General features: G+C 46.6%; 1 protein-coding gene across 8 annotated transcripts in view; it reads right to left on the reverse strand.

Annotated features, from left to right (window-relative positions):
* CEP43 (centrosomal protein 43) overlaps positions 1 to 16,970 on the reverse strand; it is an 816,584-nt gene that overhangs the window by 164,126 nt on the left and 635,488 nt on the right. For all 8 annotated transcript variants that reach the window (XM_069606648.1, XM_069606650.1, XM_069606649.1 and 5 more), the window contains one exon: positions 1,484 to 1,552. In XM_069606648.1, coding sequence (XP_069462749.1) covers positions 1,484 to 1,552 — 69 coding nt within the window. The remainder of the gene's footprint in view (positions 1 to 1,483; positions 1,553 to 16,970) is intronic.

Consider the following 16,970-nt stretch of genomic DNA (forward strand, 5'->3'; position numbering starts at 1 on the left):
CCGCTCAGCTGATGTGCGGTGGTCCGGTCTCTGAGGTTTACGGGGTGGCTTCACTGGGTCTTCTAGTCATACAACGGACCATGCAGGCCCAATGGGGGGGTGGTGATCACAGACCGCGAGGTAGCCACGTTGTTTCGGCGTCTTTGATTCAGGGCTGTCCAGGCCCGTCGTAATATGCTGAGTTGTCCCTCATAGCACCTTAGCTTGTGCCGCGCTCTCGACTCTCTGCGCTGCCGTGGGTTGTCGCTCCTTACCACCATCCTCTGCGTTGCACTGTTTGCTCTTCAGGCATTCTGTGCCACAGTCAAGGGTCTCTGCGCCCCTGCCGGGTGCTCCTTCCTCGCTCACCATTATGCACTGCAATTCCCTTCACATCTATTTGGGTGCCTGTGGTAGTGCCGTTAGTGGTCATGGACGCAGAGGTAACCGCTTCCAGTGCCCTGCTTCATTGTTTGGGAATCTTCGGGGACAGAGCTGGCTTCTCGCACATCCTCACCTTCTGGCTGCCATCTTGGAATCCCTCTACTGCTTTTTTACCACACCAAACTAGTCCCAACCTTTTGAATCCCTTACCCCACCCCCATATTTACTTTAACTAAAAAATCAGTTTTTGCGTCATTATTTAGGTGTCACTGAAAATGTTGGTCGTTATTTTTATTTCGTTAACATTGTATACCGTTAAAACCCCACAGAACTTGCAGTGGAATGGCTTAGGAGCAGAGCCAGGGCTGGTAAGCTCTGAAAGAATGCTTCATCTTAGAGCCAGGCATGCTCCATCCTCTGAGCTGAATCCTTTAAGGAAGATATGCCAAAACGTTTCTGTAGAGGATTTGAGAACAGTTGCCATAGGTTTTAGTACTTTCATGGCTAGACTGATGTAATGGTTTCTGGTGTGTGTGCTCCCAATTCTGAGATGCACACTTTGAAAGCTATGGTGCACACCAAACCTCGCAATTATTATGTGCCATCCACCTGTCTCATCCTGTTGCTACCCACCTATAAAAGCCAGAATTCAGAAATTTGGCATCTGGATTGAAAGACTATCTTACCTGAACCCATCCCGCTTAGCCGTTTTCATTTCTGGGGTTGAAAGAAGTTTCTGAAGTCACGTCATTTTGCATTTGGGGATACTGCATTTTTGCAAACAGAATATGCTACCCAAATCAGCCACTTCCTGATCTCTCCGCCATCTGGTTAAACTAAAAGCAATCTTTAACACCAACTAGATGTGTATATATTTTCATCCTAATTTGAATAGCTTATTTTTTTTACTTTGACACATATTTTTAATGTAAACCACAGATACAGTTTGCCCAGTCTGTATCTGTACAACTATGCAATATCAAAAATAAACACACCTTCATTTTGCCAGCTTACTGATCTGCCCAAACTGATTCAGTGTTATTTTAAAAAACCTAGTTTGATAAAAGAAAAAAATGCACGTCTAGCCTGCTGAAATATAACTATTTTAATTAGTACTCACCTAATTCCAGTGAACCAATTTTACCAGTCATTGCCCTCAGGTCCCTTGGCGACATATTTTTGTTTGATTCTAAAACAAGAAAAGTAGTCAGAAAAATAGTAATGTGCAGTAAGCCACAACAACCTATAACAACCTTCTCACTGAAAAGGAGTTCACAGTCCTAAACAGTGTAAAGATGCTAGCATAGGTACAAGCAATAACAAAACAATCGGTGACACGTCTGCTAGTGGTATAATTGCTGCTGTTCATCAGCTTCCACTATCATTCACATAACAACTGTCAAGATATCCTATAGGCACACAACACTGGTAGCAAATAATATCTTTACATAAATAAATGCATGATTAGCATATGAAATATTGCTGTTAAATGTTTTGTCTTTACTAGGATTATGTGTGCATTATAGCCCTGTAACGCTGAATGGATAGTGCAAAATTATCATTATTGTAGCTAGCTGAACAATATCAAGGTTTACAAACAGCATCTTAATGTTTGAAAACACATGACAGATGTGCAGAGTGCCACAGTGTGGTTCAAATATTCTTGGCCATTTTGGGCCAAAATGGCCTTATGGTGTGCATTATAAGGGTTTGGTCCTTTATATAATAGAAGACTTTGAGATGCTGGATGTCAAACCTATAAAACAGATTACACACATTTCTGCAAAAAAATAATATTTTTAACCTTTTGCATCGAGTGCTGGGTACAAAAAAAGTATTTTCTGAGTTTTTTCCTAACAATTAGGAAAGGGGGCACACGGGCGTGGCGAGCAACCTCAAATCCATGTTGGGACTTGTAAATGCATTTAATAAAATCAAGAACATTAAGTATATTCACTAGTTACTTCTTACCCCTTTTTAAGGGTTTTATATACATCCTAAGAGTAATTAATAGGTTTAAAAGGGATAAATAATAAATAAATCAAAAGAGCTTCATAAATGTAAAATTGTTTCACGTGGCAAGGTTACCATTAAACACAATATACACTGAAGTCTATCTTTCCGTCATCTAAATCCCAGTAACATAATATTGCGTGCAGGTTACTTTTTAATAGTACCGTCTGCAGGCAGAATGTATGTAAGATTAACCAAAGCCATGTCCTAACTTACAATAGCAGAGTGACGTATAGAAATTGTTTAAAACTATATGGAAGCATACATCCAGGTCAGTAACCTCAATGACAATGATCATGTGTACTCATTAAACTTCGTAGCAAACAGATAAAGTGTGTCCTGATCTTGCTGAAGTCTAATTTCAGCAGCTGTCACTGAAAGGAGCACTGAGCAGATGTATTCATGTAACACATAAAAGCATACAGAATATAAAAATGTGCATAGGTACATATATCTCGCGTCTTACTGTCACATGAATATCTACACTTGTGAAAACATAATTGTTACTATGTTGTCCCTCTTTACCGCAGCCACATTTACAGCCTGGATTTCTGTCATGCTTCAACCACAGACACCACCATTCTGTAGCACATCCAGAGAAAGAGGAAGGAGAAATCCAATATACCACAGGATTTGAACACATTGGGGTTGGTTAAGTGCAAGGGAGGGGAAAGGGAGAGAGCATATTAAGTAGGACAAGTGCATAGTTTAATGAGGACAAACCTATCTAGAATGGAGGAAAAATTTCGTCAAAGACGCTCTAGGCTATGTTGAGATTCACAAAGTTGAAGGCAGCAGACCGATGCAGTAGGATCGAATTGAATACAGAGTCTTTTAATTTCGAGGTCTTCATAGATGGAAAAAAGTATGGATTCCTTATTGTTCCTTAGTCTGAAACTCACTTTGCTGCCATCCAGGATGTTCTGCTCTTCCGAGAATCTGGTGGTTTGGGAACAAGCTCTCTTATCTACTAATTTGGCCAGGTATCTACAGTTTGAGAAGACCTAGTAATTATTAGGATTAGATGAATCGAGTCCAGGGTTTTTCAGGAAGTGTTTGCACAATGAGTGGGCAATTATTCATGTGTTTTATGAGTGACCTGGCAGCTTCTGCTACTTGAGAGAAACCATGTAGGGTGTTAAAAAAAAAAAAAAAAAAGCCAGGGAATCCAGGTCCGCTAAGGAACCCCAACACAAGCTCCTTTCCATAAGCACGCTAAACTCTTCCTGTGGTAGACGAGCCAAAGAAAAGGATGTTATGAGAAATGAAGCAAGGGTAAAAGAAGGGGAGGCTGCGAAGAGTAGAGTAACTGATCTTTGCTTTATATGCAAGAGCCATTTTGAACAAGAATGACTTACTAAGTAGGCAGTAAAACTAAGCAGAGTCAGTACTAGATTACGGTGCCTTCGCATAAAATCACTGCTGGACTTAATGACATAGTGGTAGCGAAGGGGTAAAAATAGTAACTTGAACAAGGTCTGGAGGACATTGTAGCATTTTTAATATTGGGAGCCAGAGATTGATATTTAAAAACTACCTACAGAATTCATTAGAAACGGGTAAGTCAGTTTGAATAGGGGCAGGAAAGGGTGGGTAGGGGTGACGACTCCCAGTGTTGGCATGTGCAATTTGAGCCTTGTTTTGAAGAATTCCACTGAAAAGATGCTTTGGATGGTCAGAGGGAGGGCATTCTAGGGGAGTAAGGCATTTAGGGAAAAGGAGTGAAAGCAGGAAGCGGCACGGGCAGGAGACTGAAATGTTGTAAAAGGCCTAGAATGAGGTAATAGGGGCAATGCAATGGATGGATTTATAAAAGAGTAGCAGGAATTGAAAGTGATTATGCCGTCCAGGATCTCGATAGGTCGAAAAGGGTGCATGTTGCAAAGTTAAGGACTTTATTGAGGGAAGCAAATAGTGGAAGAGTAGACCAGATGTGGGTTAGTGCACTATTCCAGTTTGCTGAGCACAAGAATAGAGATGGAGAAATGCCTTCCCAGTATTGATCTTTATATAGATTGTTCCCCTCCATATTCCTCAACTTGGTAGATATTCATCCAGCATTAGCTGCTCAGAATATTTTTTGACTGGGGCATAATGCCCCTCGACGTCATCTCTCGATTCCCTCGTATTCGGCCGTGGCACTCGTCCCCACCAGACATGACGTTGATCACTGTACTAAAGGGATGCACTATGCCCCCTTAGCTCAGTTCCCCACTTATTTTCACCGTGGCTCAGCCTGCGAGAGGGAGCATACACTAACGGGGAATGGCAATATAACCAAAATAAATCAATAATAGCAAACCACTTGTCGCTTGCTTTTTTAAATAATTTTTACCGAAACCAGAAGAAACCGGTCTACTTGGATAACCAATTGTTGTACCCGTGTAACAATCTCTTCCTCATGATATCAGCACCCAGAAGCTAGACAACATACCGCAATTGAGATTCATGAACTCACAAGCGATGAGGAATCTGTCAGAGAAGAATCCATAGAAGAACAAGTTACTTCTTACCTGGTAACGTTCTTTCGATGGGATGTTCCTCCGACGTATTCCTTATCTTTGATAATAATAGATAATCTCCCAGCTTGCTGGCCTCGGAAAATATTTTCAGTAGAGGGTGCTGCGCATCGACGTCCCTCGAGCCGTTGTCCCTCGACAGCCTCCGTATCGGCGCCGACATCATCACGCATATAAATAGACTCGCGCAGCGTCCGTTGCTCAGTTCCGTTTTGACGTTAACAGTTTTACATGAATTGGTTATTGACCTTGAAGGAGCGTAAGATGCAACCACAAGGGAAGTATTACTGCGGGGATGGATGGGAGAGGCGATCAGGAATACGTCGGAGGAACATCCCATCGAAAGAACGTTACCAGGTAAGAAGTAATTTGTTCTTCGAAGGGATTGTGTCCTCTGACATATTCCTCATCTTTGATAGACTCCCATAGCAGTGGTGTGCAATTGGAGGTTGGAGTATAACGCCATGTTTCCTTTTAGGAATGAACAGAATGTAATACGGCTTTGCAAAACCTAGTCTCTTGACTAGAGGAGGAATCCAGGTTGTAAAATCTTGTGAAGGTATGTGCGGACGACCATGTGGCAGCCGCACATATGTCTCGAACCGGAACCCCTCTTTGGAGGGCCGAGGAGGCTGCGATACCCCTTGTTGAATGAGCCCTAAAAGTTTGAGGAGGCTCTTTCCTTGCTAGTTTGTAACATTCCAGAATGGCCAAAATAATCCATCTGAAAATGGTTTGTTTTGTTATCGGTAGTCCTAATTTGTGCCCTGAGTAACCTACGAACAGTTGGTCTGTTTGCCTAATCCTAGCAAGTCTGCTGATGTAAAAGCTTAAAGCCCGCCTTGGGTCCAGCCTATGTAGCCTTTCTTCTCCTTTCCCCGGATGGGGAGGCAGATAGAACGAAGGTAAGGTAATTTTGAGTGATGTGGAATTCAGAAACCACCTTTGGGAGGAAATTAGGCTTCACCTGTAGGACAACTTTGTCTTTATGAAAAATTGTATGAGGGGGTTTACAAGATAGAGCTTGTAATTCGCTCACCCTTCTAGCAGATGTTAAAGCCACTAACAAGACAGTTTTAAGGGTGAGAAATCTTAGCGAACAAGAGTGGAGTGGTTCGAAAAGAGTACCCATCAGGAAATTTAAGATTAAATTTAAGTCCCATAAGGGAACTTGGAATGGCCTTGGAGGATAGACATTAGTTAATCCCTTTAGAAATTGTATTACTAAGGGTAATTTGAAATACGATGGCTCCTCTGCAGTGTGCTTGAAGATCGATAGCGCTGCGAGATAGCCCTTGATAGTGCCAACTTGAAGGCCTGAATTTGCCAAGTAGAGTAGAAAGGATAACACAGTTGGTGTACCACATGAAAAGGGGCCGATATTCTCTTCTCTACACCAGCTGCAAAATTTGTTCCAACGGCAGCGGTATAAAGACTTTGTTGCTGGCCGTCTGGCGAAAGCAACACTTCCATGACGTCATCAGGGAGGTCCCAATCCTTGTATCTCAACCTTTCAGAAGCTAGACGTGAAGGTTGAGGGTTCTGATGTCTGGATGGAGAACCTGACCTCCCTTCTGTGAGAGAAGATTCTCCTTGAGTGGAAGAAGACTTGGAGGGCAGATGGACATGTCCAGAAGGTCCGAGTACCACGTTCTCCTGGCCCAGTCTGGGGCAACTAGGATCATGGTCCTCCGGAATCTTTTCAACCTCCTGATCATTTGAGGAATGACAGGGACAGGTGGAAACACGTACAGGAGTGGAAACTCCCAGTCCACTACGAACGCGTCCCCTAGAGTTCCTCTCGGGGGAAATTCCCTTGAACAAAACAGATTGCACTTCCTGTTGGTACTGGTGGCGAACAGATCCACTTGAGGGGTTCCCCAAAGGGCAAAGATCTCCTGAAGGACTTCCTGAGCTAGTTCCCACTCGTGGGAGACTGTGCCCTGCCTGCTCAGAGCGTCCGCCGTCAAGTTCTTCTCTCCGGCTAGGTGAACTGCCGATAGAGAGATTCCTTCTTGAATTGCCCAAAACCAGAACTGCATTGCCTCTCTGCACAGTGGCAGTGATCCTACGCCTCCTCTTTTTTTGAGGTAGTGCATGGCCACTGTGTTGTCCGTCATTATCAGGACATTTTTCCCCTGTACAGATGGCAGAAAAGCCTTCAGTGCTAGTCTGATTGCTCTCAGCTCTAACCCCCGTGAGTGAGGCATCTGTGACTACTGTTATCTCCGGCCATGGTTGCCAAAACAGTTCTCCCTTCAAGATGTTTTTCTGGCAGGCCCACCACTGAAGGTCTCAAACCACCTTGTCCGGAACCTGAAGGAGGTCTGTCATTCTCCCTGAGAATTGCGACCACTGAGTTCTCAGTGCCCACTGAAGAGATCTCATTCTCAGGCGAGCCTCTGGCACAAGAAAGATGCAGGATGCCATGAGGCCTAGCAACCTCAAAAAGTCGAAGGCTGGGAGACGTTGGGCATTTTGAAACTTGGTGACCATCTGCAGAATATCTTGAGCCCTCACCTCTGGTGGCGAGGCTTTCCCCAGGGAAGTGTCCAGGACCGCTCCAATGAACTGGAGTCTCTGTGATGGTATCATCTGTGACTTCTTTAAATTGAGGGAGAAGCCCAGTTTGTGAAGGAAGTGGCAGACATAATCTAGCTGAATCTGAGCTTGTTCCGGTGATACAGCTCTGATCAGCCAATCGTCTAGGTAGGGGTAGACGTGAATCCCTTCCCCTCCATAGACTTGCAGCCACTACCGACATTAGCTTGATGAAGACCCTCGGGGTGAAGGTCAGCCCAATGGCAGAACTCGAAATTGATAATGAGAGCCGCCAATTGCGAACCTCAGGTATTTCCTGTGTTTGAGATGGATTGGCACATGGAAATAAGCATCCTGGAGCTCCAGAGATACCAGCCAGCCCTGGAGCTGGAGGGCCTGAGAGAGAGTTACCATCTTGAACCTGTCCTTCCTGAAGAACTACTTCAATTCTCGTAAATCTAAGATAGGTCTCAGTTCTCTGTCTTTCTTCGGTATGAGAAAGTAGGGGGGAGTACCAGCCCTTGTTCCTCTCCGCTACAGGTACCGGTTCTATAGCACCTTTCTCTAGCAGGTCTACAATTTCCTGCAAGAGGAGCGGATGTGGAACTTTCAGAGAGCTGTTCCCCGGTGGATGACTGAGGAATGCGTAGAAAAGGCAGGCCGTAACCTTGGGCAACTGTCTCCAATGCCCAAGCATCTGACGTAATAGCCTGCCATTCCGTCAGATGTTGAGTTAACCTGCCCCCTACTGGTGTCTTGTGAGGAGAGTCCTCAGAGCGGTTTGGAGGCGGCCGATGCAGATGCCGAGGGTAAAGAGGCACCTGCTGCTGCTTTTGTATTTTTACCCTGTCCACTTCGGGTGAATTTTTTCTGACCCCTTTGAACCGGCTGTCCTCTGCCTCTTCCGAATGCGGAATAGAAGCAAAAGGACTTACCTCTCCAAGAGGTTCCTGAGGGGCGATATGGTGTCTGACGGATTGCAGCTCCCAGGGATTTTGCTGCTGACTTTGATGTTTGAAGCTTTTCTAAACTGTCATCCGCCTTCTTACCAAACAAGGAAGAGCCGTCAAAGGGCATATTCAAGAGTCTGCTTTGCACATCTGGAGCAAAACCAGACTTCCGCAACCAAGCAAATCTCCTGGTTGTTGTGCTTACTGCCATGGCCCTGCTGATGCTGTCAGCAGAATCGATGCCAGTTTGAAGGGATTCGCACATAGCGTCTTTACCATCCTCAATGATGTTTAGGAATGCTTCCCTTTCTTCTCCCATCCGGGAGGCAGTCAGCCGCTGATGAAGCACACTCCCAAAGTGTGTGGCTGAACCTTGCGAGCGTACAAGTAGCATTGATGGATTTCAACGCCATGCTACATGCAGAAAATACTTTTTTGGCCATAGAGTCATATCTCTTATCATCCCTGTCCTGTGGAACAGTAGGGTAAGCCGATTTACTACCTGATGAAGTAGCTGCCTGAACAACCAGACTCTCCGGAGTTGGGTGTTTGGATAAATATTCAGGGTCAGCAGAAGACACCCTATATTTAGCTGATAATTTTTTGTTAACTGCCGGGATTACCTCAGGTGTTTCCCAGTTTGCCAATATTCTCCTTTGTAATGCCGCATGAAATGTCACCACAGGATCCTCCTGTGGACCTTTGACCAATAGGTCTGTGAGGTCGTCTTGCTGAAAGGTAGATGAGGGTGTGGACCACCCCATAAACTCTATTATCCTTGCCATCAAGGTTTTATAAGGGGTTTCAGCATCTTCCCCTGGGTCTAGTCTGGCAAATTCCACTTCTGGGGAAGTGTCCAACCCACTTGCTTCCTGTAAGGATTCTTGGAGGTCTTTAAACCTACCTTCCTCAGAGGTAAATTCCTCTGGTACAGGAGTTGCAGATCCCTGCAACTTAAAAGGTCTTTCCTGATCCGAATCCTCCCCTTCTTCATAAATAGATAAGACTCTGGAGTGATCAGGTCCTGAAAATGGTATAAATCCCATTTCCAGAGCAGAAGGGGCCATATTCGTCATGATTGGCTGAGAAAACGTCGTCGCGGACGTTAAAAGCTACAAAGCCATCGAAAAAGGCGTCGAGAAAGGTGGTAGAGGCCTCGATGAACTTGAGAGTATCGGAATTCTACTAGAGGTTGTCGACGACATTCTCGTGATCGAGGCTCTGGGTATGGTCACTGGCTGTGAGGTGGCCATGGGTTTGTCCTTTCTCGTCGTCGACGTTGAAGACGGCGTCGACTCGACTGACCTGTGCGTCGAAGAACCCTTCGACGACGGCGTCGAAGACGCGACATTGCCTTTACTCAAGGGTTCGTGATGGTCTCGAGTGGCTTCTTTCGCCGGGTGCTGCAACTCGCGGCGTTTTGATTTTTCGGGTCTTTCACCCAGGGTATCACCCTCAGCAGTCTTCGAGGGGGTCGAGGTTGATTTCTCGAAGACACTCAGCATCTTTTTCCTGAATTCCTCCCACTCAGCCTGAGAGCTATGTTTTGTGGGGCAGGAGACCCTTTTTGGGGAAACGGAAGAAGATGAGGAAGGGGATCTTCAACGTCTCTTTTTTGAATGCTTAGATCTCGAAGAGTGATGGGAACTGCTTCGAGACCTAGAACGAGAATGTCTATTGTGATGGCGAGGAGACGAATGTCTCGACTCTGCCGAGGAAACTTTCAAAGAAGTTTTAACTGCCTTACCTCTCTCGAGCTTCCCCTTATGCTCCTTCAAAGTTTTCGCCATCATGGACATGCAGTCCTCACACTCCGAACAATGGTGCTCAATTCCCAGGCACCACAAACAGATCCTGTGAGGATCCGTCAATGACATTTTCTTTCCACAGTCTTGAAATTTTTTGAAGCCGGACCGTGGAGTCGTCGGTTCGGGTGAGGAAGCCATCGAGTACGAGTCGGTATTCACGAGGAATAATGAAGTATATTTGACTGAAGAACTGAGCAACGATATTCCGAGGCCCCACGAAACGCGGAAAACGGAACTGAGCAACGGTCGCTGCGCGAGTCTATTTTTACGCGTGATGACGTTGGCGCCGATAAGGAGGCTGTCGAGGGACATCGGCTCGAGGGACGTCGACGCGCAGCGCCCTCTACTGAAAAAGAATTCTGAGGCCAGCAAGCTGGGAGATGATCTATTATTATCAAAGATAAGGAATACGTCGGAGGACACAATCCCTTCGAAAGAACATTACTGGCAAGTAATTTCTACTTTAATGGCTTGAATTTTCCCACAGATCCTTCATCTTGATAGACTCCCAAAGCAGGGTCCACACTGGTGGAGGGTTGAAGTCTCTCAAACTTTAGAGGACCGCTCTACCAACACGAGCATCGGCTTCCCCGGCAATGTCTACCTTGCAATGTTTGGAAAACGCATGTAAAAAAGACCATGTTGCCACCAGACAAATGTCCCCTACTGGCTCGCCCCTATGGAGGGCAGAGGAAGATGCAACCACTCTGGTTCAGTGAGTCTTAAGCCTGGACGGTACCTCCTTTGCTGCATTCTGGTAGCACTCCAAAATGCACAGATCTATCCAACGAGAGATAGTCTTGTTTGGTAACAGCTCACCCCAACCTATATTGTGAGAACGCAATAATTAGTTGGTTATCCTTCATGAAAGAGCCAGTTCTGGCCCGTTAAAAGCGCAGTACCCTCTTGGGATCAACCTGTGGAGTCTCCCCTCATCCTTAGACAGATGGGGGGACAGTAAAAAGCTGTGAGATCTATACTCTGGTCCAAATGAAATTCTGACACCACCTTCAGTAATATTTTAAGGAGAAATTTCAGGGATACCTTCTACTTGCAAATCTTCAGGAAGGGGGGCTTACAAAAGAGGGCCTGCAACTCACTGACCCGCCTTGCAGACGCGATTGCCACCAAAAAGGCAGTCCTCAATGTGAGAAGTCTAATGGAAGTAGACTGTAAAGGCTCAAATGGAGCAGCCATTATAAAGGTTAGAACAATGTTAAAATCCCAATCAGGGACCACAAAAGGCAAAGGAGGGAAAGAATGAACCAGGCCCTTCAGGAACTGGGCTACGACTGGAATGCCAAACAATTAACCTTGTTCTGGTGTCCTTTTAAACAAGGAAAGGGCTGTCACATACCCCTTTACTGTACCCACTTGTAGGCCTGATTTGGATAAGGCCATCATAAACTCCATCACAGAGGATGTAGGGCACACCGGGTCACTACCTTCAGTTTACACCAGGCCACAAACCTTCTCGATCTGCACGCATACAGGGATGTAGTCAACATTCTAAGTGCAGCCAACAACACCTCTAGCACCTCCTCGCCGAGGTCCCAGTACCTCAGCCTCTCAAGTGCCAAGCATGGAGGCTGAGTTTCCAGGTGCGGATGAAGCACATTGCCTCTCAACTGTGACAAGTGGTCTGTCCTCTGAGGAAGTCAGAGAGGAAGGCATATGGCCAGCTTCAAGAGATCTGGGTACCACATCCACTCCCCCAGTCCGGTCGACCAGGAGAGCCCTGAATCTCCGCAACCTCCTCAGAACCCAGGGGATGCTGGCAGGAACGTATGACGGAAGTCGAAGACCCACGTTACCAGAAATGCATCCCCCCAATGTCCCCTTCCAGGGGAGGCGGGGGGGCAGGGGGTTCCCTTGAACAGAACTGTTTGCATTTCGTCGCAAACAGATCCACTACCAGGGGTGGGGAGGAGCACCGGGTGAAGAGCTCCGCAATACCACCTGCCCAGAGCATCAGTCAACCCATTCTCTGCTCCTGCCAGATAAGCTGCAGAGACAGATGTTCTCCAGCATCCAGAACCACAGCTGCATAGCCTCTCTGCACAAGGGCAGTGACCTTGGGCCTCCCTGCTTGTTGAGGTAGTGCATGGTCACTGCGTTGTCTGTTAGAACTAAGGTATTATTCCACTGCAGAGAAGGAGCAAACACTGTTGGCGCTAGTCAGACTGCTCGCAACTCCAGCAGATTGATGTGGCAACATTTCTCCTTCTTGGACCAATGAATGCTGATTTAGAGCGAGCCACAATGAGCTCCTCAACTCTTCAGAGAGAGTCCGTGACTACCTGCAACTCTGGCCATGGTGCACAGAAAGGTTCTCCAGCCAACATGTTCATTCTGCCCCTTCACCAAATCAGGTCATTGACCACAAACCTCGACACCTAGAGCACATCTGACATCTCGCTGAAATATTGTAACCACTGGCTCCCGAGAAGCCACTGCAGGGCTCTAATCCATAGTCTTGCCTGCAGTACCAGACAAATACAGGATACCTGAGGCACAGGAAAGCGAATGCCAAGAGACTGCTGGAATTCTGGAAAAGACTGACCATATTCGCCACGTGGGTAACCCTCTCCTCGGGAGGAAAAGCCTTCCCGAGTGTCCAAAACACTGCTCCAATTAATTGGAGCTTCTGTGCTGGTGTGATCTGTGATTTCTGTAAGTTCAGGGAAAAACCCAAGTCATGCAGCAGCAAAAAATGTCCTTGAGGTGCCTCAAAACTTGCTCTGGTGAGAGAGCCCTGATCAGCCAATCATCCAAGTATGGGACTACAAAGACGCTGGCATGCCTAAAATGGGCAGCTAATACTGCCATCAGCCTGGTAAAAACCCTGCGTGCATAGGTCTAGCTGATTGGGAGCACCTTGAACTGTTAAGGTGCTTCCCCGAATGATGAATCTCAGGAAACGCCTGTGCTTCCTGTGGATAGGCACGTGGAAATAGGCATCCTGAAGGTCCAGCGACACCAGCCAGTCTTGAATTTTTCAAGTCCCAGAGTCCAGAATGGGACGGAGTCCTCCCTCCTTGGTAGTGTTACAAGCATCTAGAATACCAGCCCAGGTCTCTTTCCTCGGATGGCACCACCTCTACTGCTCCCTTTAAAAGAAGGGCCTGCAGCTCCTCCTGGAACTCCCTTTCCGGCTGTCAGGAGGGTGGTGGGGGTCTGTCTGGTGGCCATTTCACAAGTGATAGGTGTTAGGCAGAAACCTGTGCAGTTCCCTTTGGGAACACTGCAAAAGATTTAGGACTACAGGTGTTAGCAGTAAACCCACTTGGTAGCAGTCTGTACCTCCCAGATTTACCTGGTAGCTGTGGCTGAGCAGTCAGACTTCCCTCAAGAAGAGTTAGGCAGTATGCAAAGTATACACAATAGGCACTCAGACACAATAGCACACGCAAACACTGACCAGAGCTTTGGTATCAAAGTATATAATTATTTATTTAAAAACACACTGTTTGGAACACTCCAGCACTCTTATTGTAAAACACTCTAAACACAGTTACTATTATGATATATACAACCCTTATTCCTTATCAGACAAGTCTTAGTTAACACCACTTATTTCCAGACAGACGTGAGCGCTTAACTACAGATGGCACTCCAATAGGTTCATGGAAAAGGGATGGAAAAAGACAGAATATGTGAAGTTACACCACTCTAAGATTTAGGAACACTTTTAGCAAGGCAGAACAGCAAAAGTCACTTGTGAGCCAAAGTCCTTAGGCTGATCCCACTCTTAGAGGGAGCAGAGCACAAATGCGCCCAAGATCACACAGTTACACTAGGCTTTGAAAGTCTTGCAGAGAGTTCGAAAAGAGTTTAGAGCGGCTCAGAAAAGTTTAGCCAGGGTGTCCCAGGCTAACCCAGGTTCGAAAGCCGGGGGCTAAATCTACCCCGTACAGTCGGTGGCAAGGAAAGCCAGGCGGAACACGGTACCTTAAGTGGGAAGGATCCTCCAACTGTGGCAGTTGTTCCTGGCAGTGGGTGCAAGTCTCGGCGTCGTCCAGAGGAAGAGAAGATCTCAACTTGGAGGAAAGATGAAGGCCGTTGCACTGCCAGGGAAGAAACGAGCCGCAGAGTTTTCCGGTTAAAGTTATTACCCTTTATTTCGCGGTCGTGGTAAAACGTGGTATTCCGGTTGCCGGGGTGCTTGGCACAGGCAAGGCGGCCACGAGATGAGTCGGGAAGGCGAAAAGACGGTGAAACTGGTTATCCTCACCAGTCAAAGGAAGAAGACTCTCCGGCGGGAGATCTCCTCCGTCATTGGGAAAAGTGGTGAGACGGTTCAGCAGGGCTCCATCGGTGGTGTCGGCGTAGCAGGTCGGCTCAGCTTCTCCCTCGTCAGGTTCTTAGGTCCTGTGGCGACTTCTGAAGTTCCAGTCCCCAAAGCCCTGCTTTTATGCAGAAAACCCCCATTCACTCAGCCTAGCTGTCACTCAAACATGCTAAGTGGTGAGCCGGCCGGCTCACCACTTGGGCCAATCAGGACGGAGTGCGACTTGAGTTGCCTAGGCAACTCAGTCCAGGGTGCCTAAATCTTCCTCCACCCCTCCTAAGTACCCCAGACAGAGTGGCACCACTTTGGAGGGCTTCTGTGGAGAAGCCCGCCAAAAAAGTGGAACAAAGGGCTCGACTTGGGTTGGAGTCACAGGAGAGAACACAAATGCCATTTTAGAACCGAGTTTTGGCAAAAAATACCAACCGGAGAATTAATAATAAATAAATAAACCGGCGGCATGTTCGAGGCTATCGTAATTAAATAAATAAAGATAGTAGCCTCGAACAATGGGAAAATCCCATAGAGAATATTTGCGGTTGAATATAAAAAGTAGTATCCACTGCCACCAGCCAAAACTCGATCAGGGGGGACGGAGACGTGCCCCCTCGACTAACAGACCCCGGGGCAATCGAATTGCCCCAGCCAGTACGTCCACAATATGATGGTTTGTACTGGTTCTGTTCAGAATTCAAGAATAGTAAAGTCAATGGTGACTTTACATGCCCTGGGAGACAGTAGTCAGTCCCAGGGTATGGAGACTATACTGGCGGGTCACTATGACACCCCTGTGTTACTGCACTGAGGGTGCTGTGTAACACACATCACAAAAACACATGAAGCCCTATGGAGTAAAAGACCCCATAGCCCATTAAACACATCTAGAATCAAAGGAATACACTCAAATCATGCCCAAGAGTGAGGGTAAAAAGAGTCTCATTCTTGGCAGGAGAAAAACATAAACCCCAAAAATCCAGCAAAGCTGCTGGGGGACTCACTAGGTTAGGAAATTCAGCCTAAACAGAGAATTCTCCCTAACACTAGGCAGTAGCCTGACTTGACAAACTCAACAACAAATTTTGCGCTGGTGTACTAAAAAAAGGTCTTAACCAGGTCTGCCTATAGCCACTCGATTTATAAGCACTAGGCGTGTCGATTTATAAGCACTATGCATGTCCTGAAGTGCTGTTAAAAACTGGCAAAGCCAATCATTTCGTTTGTGTATAAGTATTAAGCATTTTCCAAACACTGCTATTATATGCCCAGTTACTCACACCATTTTGTAGTTGCTACCATTGATGGTAAGTTAATACCACTATGGCAGTGCCTGGCAAATGCCTTTCCCATTCCTACACAAAAGGCAAAATTATTGGCATCAAACTATTTCTGATCTAATCTGAACAACAACTTCCTTCTTCCTACCACCCTCTTTACACCCATCCCGTTATTCTCATTGGGTGTCTTGCCCTTCCAAATGAATGCTGCTTTCCCCTCCCGGGTAGTGTTACAAACAGAAAACTTGATCAATAGAAGGCTAAGCCCCGCCCGTTGTCTCTGGACAAGTCCGTCTGAGTCGTAATGGTGGTCTGTGTTTTGCCAAGTTCCAGTTGGTGTTTTAGAGCTTTTTCCAGGTGTCTTCCCACCCCCTATTGGGGTAAGACTCAGTTTAGGGTCTTTGTCTCTTTTGCATTTCCCTGGTGGTCTAGGTTTTGGTCTGCATTGTTGGGCAAGCATTTTCTGATGTTCTGGAGCAGACCAATGCTCTTTCTGCAGCCACGTGAGCTGTTTTTCCAGCGCAGCTCTTTCTCAATGGGTGGTGTTCCAGGCAGGAGGCTCTGATCGTGTGTGGCGCTGGTCAGCTGCTGCAGCTTATCTGGTGTTTGCCTGCCGCTACTTCAGTCTGCCACGGTGTCCGCACTTACTTCTTCATCCCGCCCCCTTTACTCCATTAATATTGGTGTCTTATCGAGAGAGAATTGCGTGGTGAGGTGCGGCAGTATGGGAGTGGATAGTCCCGCTAACCCCACCCACCAGCAACACAGTCAGTCCTTTTCTAAACATCAATGGGACTTGATGCTCTTCACAATGCACAGTTCATTTTTCTTGCGCAATCTTTTTGTTAAAGATTTCTCAACTCACCTCCCAGCAACATTTGTCAAAACTTCTATGGCGGCCTTAACAGATTTTGCGTCAAGTCTTCCTGCAGCAGGTACCCATAGATTCTGACTCTAGTACCGGAGCCCGAGCACAGGTGGGCTGACTGCATGTCTTGCCAAGCATGTTGTCCACCTGGTCTTCGACAAAGATTAGTCTGTTTGGAGAAGGTTTTCAGCAGACCTCCAACCAGTCATATCACAGACTTCGTTTGTTGAAGGAAAACACGACCTGAGGTAAGACTACTTGCACCCCATGCAAGTGAGAGGGATGCAGGTCTTGTTGTAGCTAGCCATCGCTCTGCGGGCGCCCACTCCGACACCACACGTGC

The sequence above is a fragment of the Ambystoma mexicanum genome, chromosome 4p, assembly GCF_040938575.1.
Source record: "Ambystoma mexicanum isolate Mex_15411 chromosome 4p, UKY_AmexF1_1, whole genome shotgun sequence".
NCBI classification, from domain to species: domain Eukaryota; kingdom Metazoa; phylum Chordata; class Amphibia; order Caudata; family Ambystomatidae; genus Ambystoma; species Ambystoma mexicanum.